Below are 12,316 nucleotides of genomic sequence, written 5' to 3' on the forward strand. Positions count from 1 at the left end.
GGAGCTGCAAGGCTGCTCCGAGCTCAAACATCTCCAGCCAGGCCCAGGGAGCTGCAGTGCCCTCCGACCACAAGGGAAAGGAAGGAAACTGGCACACACACCCCTCCCAGGAAAAAGGAGGAACAGACAGTGCTGCAGGCCCCAACCCCTCCCCAGGGCACAGCAGCTCCTCTGCGTCTGAGCTGCTAACCAAGACAGGTTGGTTCAGCAACATCAAACAGGCTGCACCAATGTGCAAGTCAGCTACCACTGCAATTTAAACTTTTTAGTAAACCTATTCCTTAGCTAAAGAAGTGAAAACAACCAGGAAGTAGTGCAGAAAAACACAGGAAGGACTAGAGTCATGTACATATGGATAAACCTGTGCATGGTAAACATTACAAAAACAAACACATCTTTTTCTGTGGGAGAAACCTATTTAAAGATTGCTTACTTTTCGTGCCAAGATCTTCCTTTTCTTTTTTTCTTCTTCAGAGCCATGATGAGATTGAGCTCTTGTCAGCCTTCTGTGCTGGTGAATCTGCAAAATTAAAGAAAAAACAGAAAAAGACCATAGTAAGATCTCAAATGTTTGAAAACAACGTTTGAGCTACAAGAAAACACATTGTAGTCACTTTGTGAATGTTTGGATTCCCTTTTTCATTTCTAGTTTTTCCTTTACTGTTTCTGGTAGAGGATGGAGACTTGTACTGAAGTTAAAATGATTCTCTAACTTGGGAGCCACTACCTGTGAAACTGCAACTCTTAAAACAGTGAAATGCCATACAGTCAACAGCTGTTATACAACTCCTGATATTGCATTTTTGGGAAAGCAAATCTGCTGGTGAAAATATTTATTATTCAAAATCACTTTTGAGTGAAACTCACTTTCTGCATGTAAAAATGATAAGAGGAAATTAAATGTCTGTAGGAAATAAGGAAATGTAGACATTACCAATTTCTGTTCCTCTGTTAATCGCTTTTCTATGCATTCCTTGGAGATTTTCAATGCCTCTTTTAGCTTAGTAGGAATCTAGTACAGAATGGGGAACAAAATCATAGCACAAAATGTGATAAAGGAAAGCACAACTTCACTGATCAAAACCCACCATCCATCCAATGACATTTCTCATCTAAAGCCCCAAGATGTGACACTACTCCTTTAGTGAAGCAGAAAAGAAGACTCTAGATGAATGTTTTTCTACTCAAATCTACCTACAGATCAGCAGGGACAAAGAAACACCAAACCCTGGCAGTGATACTCTAAAAGCAAGGACAGATAACTACTTTGAGGCTGCAGTCACATCTCCAAATTTCTCTGAGGCTGACAACACAAGACTCAGGGCACAAATCCCCAGGAGAAGCCCCTGGGGCAGCTCCCCAGTGGGACCAGAAGTGGTCCCTGAGTGCTGGAGCTGGCAGCAAGGTGCTGAAGGGCTCAGAATTAGCAGAATTAGCTCTCACAGGGGCTGGCCATGGCTGTGACGTGGCATCTCCTCTCACTGCAAGGGACCTGCAGGCCCAGAGCCTCTGCTCAGACAGAGCATCACCACCAGCCAAAGGGGCTCCAGCTCAGCAGCTGCCCCTGAACACCCCTGGGTCACATCCAAGGGGTGGCACAACATTCTCATAGGGTGGCAAAGGAATCCAAACACTGATGGCAGCAGCCACAGAGGCAAATCAAGCCAGATCTCCTCAGCCCCCTCTGTCAATTAATATGCAGCAACCCACATCCTGGCACTTCCACAAACATCAGCAAATCAGTGTTCAACTCTACCTTAAACTGTGGCTTCTCAGAGTTTGTTAGCAGGACATCACTGAATAATCTGTGAGTTGATAAAAAAAAATAAAAAAGAGGAATATTATTCCCAAGAGACAGGCAAAGCCAGAACAAGAATTCTATTTGTACTGTCCACTTTAACCCCTCTTTCTCCTTTTGCTTCTCTGTCCTCAACCCTTGGTCACAGATTTCTAGGTACTGCTTCTTATTTTCTAAGCATTGCTGTAAGATTAGCAGCACCCAATCCTCAGAATGTAGCCACTACTTATGGCTGAGAAAACTGGTTTGTGTGAGCTATTCTGAAAGTGGATAGAACAGGTACAGCTATCAAAGGCAGAGAAAGGTTCCCCCAAAAAGAGAATACCTTTTCCTTAAAAGAATATAGATTTTTTTATTTAAAAAAAATCCATGGACTTTATTTTAAATTTCACCAAAACAAAATCATAGCTCTTGTTAAAAAAAAACTTCTCTTAGCAAACCCTTGTCTTAGAATTAACAAGGAACATGTGAAAGATCAAGTGAACTTAACATTTGAAATATCTGAATTCTTGCCTGTCCTCTACAAAAGGCAATTAAAGCAAATATTGTAATATTTTCTCTCCCCTCTATGGTATCAGCAGAAACACAATAAATGATTAATCCTTTTCCATCCAAAACAAAGACACTAGAGGGCAATGGTAGTCTGAAAATAAACTGGTTAGCCCATTTCAAGATACTCTGTCCTGGAGAACATAGTAGAAAATTGTCACAGAGAGACCTCAATCCTGGCTCCAAAATAAATATTTCTGAGTTGCTGTTCACTATGGAAAATTATCACAGGCTTATGGTAGAGAAAATGAATTCACATCTAGAATCAAGTTAATTCAGGAGAATGAAAAACTTAGAAATAAAGCAAATTTTAAAGTACTTCAAAAATCCATGAAAGTTCATCCTTGTTTACAGGACTTTCTGACCCTTTCAGATTACATGTTTTTATGGTTATAATAAATATATATTTCAATTATATTAATTGCTTTAAATTACATTAATTGCATTGCATATCTATGTAGAAGACTTTTGTAAAGAGTATTGGTATGAAGGGAATGTAGTCTAACATCTTCCATATCAAATGCAGCTGGGCATAGATTGTTTATTCAACATCTTGAAACATCTGAATATTTCTGTATTCACAGAGCTTTCCTATAGTTTTTCTACCCTGCTTGCATTGTTCTCTCCACCTCACACCATAAAAAGCAGAGGAGGGGAGGGGAAGAAGGAATTGAAGGCTGCAGTGACTCTTCCCAAGCAAGGAATCTGAACCTCAGAGCAGGCTCCCAATGCACTGCAATCTGTGCTGTGAGAGCAGACCCACATTTAGGTATGGACAATCTGCCCCAGCTACAGCATCTCACACTGAGAAATAACAAAAGAACCTCCCACCAGAACTGTGGTTCCATGCTGAGCATGCTGCTGGCATGTCCCAATATGGGGACAGCAATTTCCCTGGAATGCTGTGCCCTAAGTGCAGGCAGGGTGGCACTGCAGGCTGGTGTGGTCCCCACTCAGTGGCACAATGACAGCGCTCCCTTTCTGCATCCTGGCCTTGCCCCCCTGCACTGCATCACTGAAAGGCAGCCTGTAAGGACATTTATTCTGTCTATGCTTCAGAGAATCCCCAAGCCAGCCCTGCAAGAAACCAGAGAGAAATCCATTCTACATTTCAGACCCAGAGCAGCTCTAAATGTCACTGCCGAGCAAAGCAAGAGACATATTTCACCAGTGCTAAGTGAACTGACAGCAGAACCTTCTGAAGTAGGCCTGAAGGCAACATGCAAAAAGACTCCTTATTCTAAATCATTTAAATCAATCTGTACATGATCTCAATCATGCCTGCATTACTTTAATGGCTGGATTAATTCAAACCATGCTAAATAAAGTGCATAAGTAACAGCTCCAACACACCGAGAGACAAAGAAATGTTAAACACACATATTAACAAGGGGTGGGCTCTATAAAGTCTATCAAGCTTCACTTGGGATACATCCCTCAGAAGAAGGAGCAAACCTTTCTAAAGAGGAACAAGAGCAGAAAGTTTCTTCCTCCTGAAATAATTAAAAACACTTCTATGAGTATAAAACAAGTCGAGCAGGACTTACGGCATCTGTAAGAGCCGTGAGACAGTTGGCATCCCATTCTTCAGAGCTTCACAAGTCAGAATGGACTCCAACACTGACACTGCCAAAGAAAGAACAAGAATGAACACATTTTTGCACAGCAGGACAGCAAATGATTTAGAATGGACGTTTGGCACGGCTTGTGATGCTCCCCTAAGTATTGCATCAAGCAAGCAGTGATGAAGCTCTGTGGCATGTGGTTTTTATTATAGCATTACTATTACACATAGAAGCTTTTCAAGAATGTTAGACATGAGGCAAGGGAACCCAGGCATCTCATTACTTGCTAAACACTGCTTTGTCACTCAGCTAAAAAAGTTTTACTCATGCACTAGATATATTTGATGAAGAACACATTTTCTATTTGACCAAATTGCTAATTCTTTCTGGGCACAGGGTGCAAAGATCTCAGGCTGCTATTTCACAGCCCTTCAGCTTAGGTAAAATCTAAGAGTGCACCCAGGCAGCTGTGACTGAGATGTTCTGCACTGCATACTAACCAACAAACACTGATGGAGCAGGGGGGAAGCTCTCCACTGGAATGGTGTCTGGAGGTCTTCCATAGGTCATTTCATACAGTAAGTGTCCAAAGCAATGAACATCAACACCCTCTAAAGTCTGTGGGAGAGCAAAAAAATGAAACCACAACTCGTTAGTTTTTCACAACTGGTTAACCCAGTGATCTGGCATGTGAAGACAGAAAAGAGGAACCAGTAAGGCAGCTCCTAACCACAACCATTTCCCTGCATAACTGTAGCTCAGATGAAATCTTCATGCCACAAGCTACAGCAGCCTCTGTTGCCTTTCTGTACAAGATGGTACAAATGGGAGAGCAGTGTAGCCATGTTCTGTAAGAAGGTGTGAAGCAGTAAACTCTTCACAAAGCACTTTAGAGATCTACACACCCAAGAAGTCCCAACCAAGCACACTTTCCTGGCTAAGTCAAACAGCAAAGAATGAGATTCATAAAACAACCAGCTGTCACTTTACAGGGAAGTAGATAAAAAGATGGGAAAAAAATGCATACCAAACAAACCCAGGAGAGTCTCTGTTGCTCCTCCTTAGGTTTGTGCAAGCTGTACATACATGCTGAGCTCCCAGACAGCATATTTCCAGGATTTCTGAATCATGTTTAAAAAGAAGAGGTTCCTCTTACTGTAAGAGGCTTTGATGGCACTAACAGATTTGGACTAACCATGAACTTGTGACCATTTCTTTGACAACACAGTAGAACTTGTTTAGCAAGGTCAGCAAGCAGCTCTCTCGTGATGCTGCACAGAATTTACTACAATGAGAGCCTAAAGGCAGGGAATGATGTTGCTGCAACAGGACAAATTTGTTTTCATATTTTTGCAGTTAGATAAATATTTTGCTTTGCAAGCCTGCAGTCAAACAGACACCCCTCAAACAAATAAAAATAACCTTTTCTATTTGGATAGCTAGAATCTGCAAGCATCTGATCAATTTTCACAGTCTCCACCAAAGATAAGGCTGATTACTGCTCCCAGCTAACCACAAGTAAATAGCTGTGCTCAATGTACAGACACAGAAGTGAAACTGTAGTAGACAATATGCAAATTCCTATGAAATACAAACCAGGGTGAAAAGAGATCTTAAAACAATTGCACTTCACCTCTACATGTGCTGGCACTGTTTTCATAAAAACTCTCACCTGCACTCCCCCTCTACCTGCCCACCTTTGGCCTCAGCCTCACTCCAGTGTGCTGCAACAGAGCTGCGGTGCAGCCAGACAGGGATTTGGGGGAAGCAGAAAAGCAATTTGATGGAGCAAAGCTCAGATTAAAAAAAAGGGGCTTGAGAGAGGATTTTTCATTCTAGTCAGTTCTCCACAAACAAAGGTTGAGAACAAAGATTTGCATAAGAGTCAGATGAATTCCTTGTCTGAGCCTTACATTAATTTTCCGAAACTGGGAAAAGTAGGATCGATAAAACGATGGGAGTCCCAACAAGGAATTTTCTAGATCCAGTAACTTGCAGGTATCCCCATCCAGCATCACATTGGCAGAGTGAAGATGGCCATAAGGAAATCCTTTCTCATGGAGGAATTTTAATACCTGAAAAAAATGGAATAGAGAAGACTATCACAAGATGCTCTGATGATCTCAAGATTGTAAAATCATCAACTTAAATGCTCCAATACTAAATACATAATAAATAAGGCCCTCATTTGGAATGCTCACTCAACTTGATCTTCTATCTACATCCTCTTTGGCTGACTATTCATTCCCATTTCACTGGTAGCACTTTTCACAAAACAAATATTTGATGCTGATCCTCAAAGCAGGCTTATGGACACCTCCCAAAGAGATCTGGAAACTAAAATTTAAAATTCTACTGAATATGACAGTTTGAGTTAAAAAAAAATAAAAACACACTAACAACTATGAATTTACTGTACATGTTCTGCAGGCTATGAGTTACTTCTTTCCCTTTTTACACAAGGAACAGACTGTATTACCACCTCTCTTCCATTTAAGCTCCACACTTACCAACTGTATTTTTTGGAGGGGGTCATAAATGGTCTCACACAAATATATCTAAATTCAACTCAGCAAATATCAATTTACATTTAGCTTTAAGTCCGCTTATATAAAGCTTGTATACTCAGAAATTTGTCCATTTTCTGTAGTTAGACCAGTTGGACTCCAAATTAATAAATCAAAAAAGCTGGTAAATAAAGAAAAACAAATTACCTCTAATATTTGCCTTCCATATGTTTTTATTTGCTGAAGTTCAAGACCTTGAATTTTTTTAGGATTGCAATACTTCTTCAGGAATGGGTCTTTTGGCTTTGCCTTTAAAAGAAACACACAAATCAAGTACCACACCCAAAAAAGTTATTACTTGTCTTAGCTTGCTTAGTAATTGATGGCAAACACTTTATAAAAAACATTATGGTCATTCCAGCATAAGTTGTGCCATTTGACTTGGGGGTAGGGGGAAGATGTTACCTTATAAATAAGGTCCTTTAGTGTCCCTTTTTCACTGAATGGTCTAATAACCAGCGCTGAAGATTCGTTGGCAGTGGCAAAAGTGATTTTGTAAATATAGGGATGCTACCAAAAGAAGAAACTGAAGGTAAATTTTAGATGATGGATTTTTTTTTAAATCATTTGTGTTCAATTCATAAGAAAAGATCAGTCTGAATTGTATATTTAAAGTAGCAAATTGGATTCTGTCAGTGGCATGGAATAACTCAAGTTATTCAGTCTTAACCTGGAGTAAATGCTAAGAAAACTTCACAAAGACATTATTCAATTAACATACAAATTAAAAACAAAAAAAAAATTCAGCCAGTCTTTCACATGCTTAACATCCCTAACGAGAGACTCCAGAGACTCCTTTTGTAGTCAAATGCCAGTTTTTCAGGCAGAGATGTCTGCTGGATTTAAAATGTGGCATTTCACAGGAGCTTAAATTGTACACCCTCCACTGCAGCTCTACTAAGATGCTCCCACCTTGAGTCCAAAGAACTGAAAAAATAATGATACTTGTTCCACTGCCTCATCCACTGCTGCCTGAGAATATCCCAGCTCACAGGTTGGCAATTACACCTCACAGCACTATCCTAACAGCCTGAAGGTGTTGAGGAGATTAAATAAAAGCTCATGATCTCACAGCACTGCACAAGAAGAAAGAAATCAAATCAACCACAACACTGAATCTCCTGTAATAATCCTGCAGGATTATTACTTGTGCTGAGAACATGTTACCTCATAGTATATGAGAAATGCAATTAAAGGGTTTGCAATCCTTTAATAAAAGCAACTCTAAAATTACAAACTATGCCAACTAGGCTATATGTGCTTTTCCAAGATCAGTCCTTGACACACACTTTCAGGCTAGCACAATTTAAAAATCTTCAGTACTCACAGAACAGGAAGAAAGAAGTTTCACAGCATACTGTAAGTCTCTGTCAGACAAGTATTTATCAGGGCCAAGATCAGCCTGGAAGTAAACAGGAAAAGAATGGCATCATACTACATGGTGCATCCCATACAGAAAATGTGATCAATGTTCTACCCTGGCAAATCAGGACACAAGTTTGAAGGCAAATTTTGAAGAGCAAGCAAGAAAATTACACATACAAAATGAAACCTGAGGAGGCTGAGTAAGGCCATACAAACATCCTGACCATAAATTAGTATTACTGCCTCTTTCCTCCCACAGACCTGACATGCATTACTACCACTGAATGAACTTTGCCAACCCTAAACTGGGGGACTGTGTACATTAGGAACTGATAAGGCACCTTCTTCCTCTGCAGCAAGAAAAGCTTCCCTCCTCCCACTAGAGCCTCCAGGCTTTGGTGACCTCCACGCTCCAGTGAAGTGTCACAAACAGCTGTGCTCATACAACCAACAGGGCAGCACATTCAGCACAGGAGCAAGAGCAGCTGTCATTAAGGGAGCAATTCACGCCCTCCTCACCTATTAGTTTGTCAGTACAACTAAAGGTCTGAGTAGGAAAACCCATGACTTTAAAAAGTTCATCTCATTATTTTTAGTGAGCACATTTATATTATGACCAACAGCCACATCATGACAAGTAAAGAATCCTGAGGTGCAGGTTTGGGAACAAGTGACCAGGCACAGAAACTTCCAAACTGGATTTGCCACCAGAGGAAAGAAATACAGGAAATTCCACACCACACATCTACCTAAGGGCTCCCTCAAAGTCTGAGCTCTTCAATCTCTCTCCCCATCACTCAAACATGGTAGCCAAAATCAAATTTTGAGTGAAATTGAGAAAGACTTAAGAATGAAATTAAAGCATAGATACCCAGCTTAACACTAGCCGTTCCTTTGGTTGATTCTTAATTTTCATTAGGAAATATTTCTTACGTATTCGCCAACCTACAAAAAAAGTAAAGAAAAAAGTCAGCAGGGGCTTTAATTAAACACAGCTAAATCACACAGCTTACAGGCAGGACAAGGTCTGTAAGCAAAGACAGCATTGGAACCTCTCATAGTTGGGGAAACAATCAGAGAAGTTTTCATGACACATCCCTTCTTACCTATATCTTTTAATGGTTCAACTACTTCCCACTTTGGCTCTGATCGGAAGAACATTGAAACATGCTGTAAGGCAATTTCTGGAAAGAAAAACAGGAGACAGAGAGGGAGAAAAAGAAGAAAAAAATTTAATGTATTTAAGACTGTATAATGTAATTATCCACATATGAGGTAAGGTCCAATGCCAGAAGAAAGCCTTCAGGAATTTAGACTAAAAGTCAGCAAAATCAATTTGAAAGGAAATCAGATAAACACACAGAGGGCATTTGCATTTTTAACCTGATAACTCAAATCCAGAGAGAAAACAGAGAAAGCACTGCTTGGAAAACTTGGCTTCCCAATCTCCATTCTATCTGTACTGGATCTACATTTCCAAGTCTAAATCACAACTCAGATTTCCCACACTAGGTGTACACAACATTACAACATCAAATGTTTCTGCTGCATCTGTAAAAGTGCTTTTATCTCTTTGACATCCATCTACGTTGCTAAGCATAGTTTATGTAAACTCATTAGTTGTGTTTCACTAAAGGTTATTGTGCCCTTTTCTGTGCAGGCAGAGGTATTTGGCCAGCTACCATGAGTCTCCATCCATTTTGGGGGCCAAGGGGGAGGACACCCATCTGGTTAGTGAATTCTCCCACAGCTGGGAACACAACTGGTTTATTCATGAAGTGACTTGAGGGGAAATCTCAATGAGAAGTGAGGGGGAGAAAGGGAATCATGCCAAGGGAATCATGGTATAGAAACACAGCAAAAAGGTAAGGATGTGATGATCTCTCTGCATGGTATCTTCTTCCTTTAGAAATATGCTAGAAAAAAAGTGTAATAAATATCATCTCTCTGCTCCAGTATTTAAGAAATGAAAAACTGATGGTGTCTCTAAAGACCATAGGCAATGATGTGTGTCACCAGCTTCCCAACAACTTGCAGGAAAAAACAATCTTGATGAAAGTGCTCAAAATTAACACAGAAATCACAACACCTCCTTGAGAATTTAAACAGCTTGCTCAGCATTAGCCAGACAAACTGCATCCTTAAAGAGTCACTAATAATTTACAACTCTTGCACAGCTAATCATATTGGGAAATGTTCTTTACACTTTGAAGCTGAAGACACAAGAATGTTACATAAAGAGAGAGAAAATAGACAAGTGAAAAGGAAGCAGTGAGTTCCTGCTTCAGTAGGCTCTGCTTCTAAGAAAACAAGCTTTGCATTTTGCAAAGAGTTGGTTTGCCTATGAACTAAATTTGTGGAGTGGGTTTCATCACTAAGAGGAAGTTTTTTCAGTCTGTAAGACAAATATTTATTGATATCCAATGGCTGAAGCTGAAGTAAGACAAATTCAAAGAAGAAACAGTTAGTAATGAAGAAACTGATCACTGGGACATCATTTTAAGGAATGCATTGACTTTCCAGGATCTGTGGGAAGAGGGTATCTGGCTTAGTCTAGCCTTGAAAAAGTACTCAACCTAGCTCAAACAATTAGTTCTAAATTAGCTCATACCCAAACCAAGGGCAGGAGCTGGACAAGATAACCACAATTCTTGAAAGATTCAGTGTTCAGAAAATGGGCAGTTTTAACAGAACACTAAGCTAACAAACTTATTTCCACCTTACACTCTGACAGAAAAATTATCTCCCAAAAGCATCTCTTTTCATTTATTATGAATTATGAAAAGTAGATGTCATTCTCACAAACCTCCCTCCTCCAAGTTCTGCTTAAACAGATCTTGACCCTCTTCACTCCTCTGTGAAATAACTCAAATATTTATATTTGACAATCCCAGCAGGATCCATGCACAGAGCTGGAGAAGCCTTATCATAAATAATCACATGCACAGTAGGATAATTTTGAATATTGTTCCCCCCGTGCTTCAGTGTAGATGCTGGCCAGCATTCACACAAGATACACAGCACCCACTGAAGTCAAAGTGAAGCACAGATTTTTATTTTCTACTTACCAGTGTAATTTACAGAATAGCTGTTTGGGTCCAAGAATTTCTTTACCAGTTCACAGTTGGACAGTATGTGATGGGTGGTAATTACATCCAGGTAGGCCTGGAGGCCCTTCTGTCTTTCAGCAATGAATTCACGCTCCATATTTCCAATCAACTTTTTTGGAGGAAGAGGTAGACTTAGAGTTGAGATCTTAAAAAGAGAGCAAAAATTACTAACCTTGCTCTCAAAATAAAGGATATAAAACTAGCAATCCAGAAAGCAAAAGTTTCTCTGCAGCAAGCTAACTACTGGATAACTCTCTTTGTACTGTGTATGTACAAGCTTTTCTATTTTTCCTAAGCACTGTTATCAGAGTCAGATGACAGCTCACATCCCACTGTGAAGAGATTAGTAAATGGAACAACACTGAAAATACAAGGAGACAAAATTTTGCTAGTGAGTCATACATTTAAGATCACTACCCAAAACTTTCATATATTAAATAGCTACAATTTTCAGCCAGGTTCTTTTCATGATGTACTTCTAGCAAAGCACAAAAACAATTCACACCTGATCATTTTTTCTGGGTAAGATTTATGCTTTCTTATTTCATCAAGTGCAGATTAGTAACTTCCATCTGCCTCTATGTATCTGTAGGTAATGTTAAGCCTTACTAGTATTTTAAATATGTAATTTCAAATACAGAGCAGATTTCCTTTTTATCTTCTGAATTTGTTCCTGTACATTTTTTAAACATCTATACATCCTTCAACCCAGAAATAGCTGCAATCTACCAGGGGATGTACACTAATTGTATTATACTGACACAAGAGATCCAAAACTTAAGGGAAAAAATCAGAGAAATCCTTCAAAATAGGACAAAGAAAAAAATTCAAAGCCTTGTGTAACTCAGATCAAAGAGATGATCTTCAGTGTTTAGATTCAATTACGTCATGTGAATTGCCAGAATACCTTTTCTGTGCTGTTAACACATCGTTGTCCTGCAGATCAAAGCACCTGCCTTGGGTAAGCTGAATCTCCCTGGGAGTTATCTCTAAGAATTGTGTGTTGCAGGAATCAATTACACCAGATGCAATAACCTCATTTCTAAAGCAAACAGTTCACCAGGGAGAAGACTGGGACTTCTGGTGTTTGAACAACTTTCATTTTAACTAGTGGAAAAAGTAACAGATTAGCTCAACAAACTGCGGCAGAAGGAGCATCCCCCTTCCTTTCCACCTCCTTCATTTGAACACAGGAGTTGTCCTCTGATAACTTTAGCACTTCTCCTACTTCTCGTTTTCTGACTTCAAATTATGGACTGGAAAAGAACTATAACTATGTCTGAATTACAGAAACTATTAATAAAAACCAGGAAAAAACTAAAAGCAACCATATATCACTTACAGCCAGTAATTCACCAAATT

At 39.6% G+C, this 12,316-nt stretch overlaps 1 protein-coding gene across 9 annotated transcripts in view; it reads right to left on the minus strand.

The window, feature by feature from the left end:
- Positions 1-12,316, minus strand: part of PXK (PX domain containing serine/threonine kinase like) — a 32,327-nt gene that overhangs the window by 8,003 nt on the left and 12,008 nt on the right. For all 9 annotated transcript variants that reach the window (XM_064724488.1, XM_064724487.1, XM_064724496.1 and 6 more), the window contains exons 4-15: positions 10,913-11,099; positions 8,951-9,028; positions 8,716-8,789; positions 7,807-7,881; positions 6,885-6,989; positions 6,627-6,728; positions 5,826-5,987; positions 4,413-4,530; positions 3,895-3,973; positions 1,757-1,805; positions 935-1,012; positions 434-520 (exon numbers count right to left, since the gene is read on the minus strand). In XM_064724488.1, coding sequence (XP_064580558.1) covers positions 434-520; positions 935-1,012; positions 1,757-1,805; positions 3,895-3,973; positions 4,413-4,530; positions 5,826-5,987; positions 6,627-6,728; positions 6,885-6,989; positions 7,807-7,881; positions 8,716-8,789; positions 8,951-9,028; positions 10,913-11,099 — 1,194 coding nt within the window. The remainder of the gene's footprint in view (positions 1-433; positions 521-934; positions 1,013-1,756; positions 1,806-3,894; positions 3,974-4,412; positions 4,531-5,825; positions 5,988-6,626; positions 6,729-6,884; positions 6,990-7,806; positions 7,882-8,715; positions 8,790-8,950; positions 9,029-10,912; positions 11,100-12,316) is intronic.

This window comes from Zonotrichia leucophrys, chromosome 12 (genome assembly GCF_028769735.1).
Source record: "Zonotrichia leucophrys gambelii isolate GWCS_2022_RI chromosome 12, RI_Zleu_2.0, whole genome shotgun sequence".
In the NCBI taxonomy this organism is placed as follows: Eukaryota; Metazoa; Chordata; class Aves; order Passeriformes; family Passerellidae; genus Zonotrichia; species Zonotrichia leucophrys.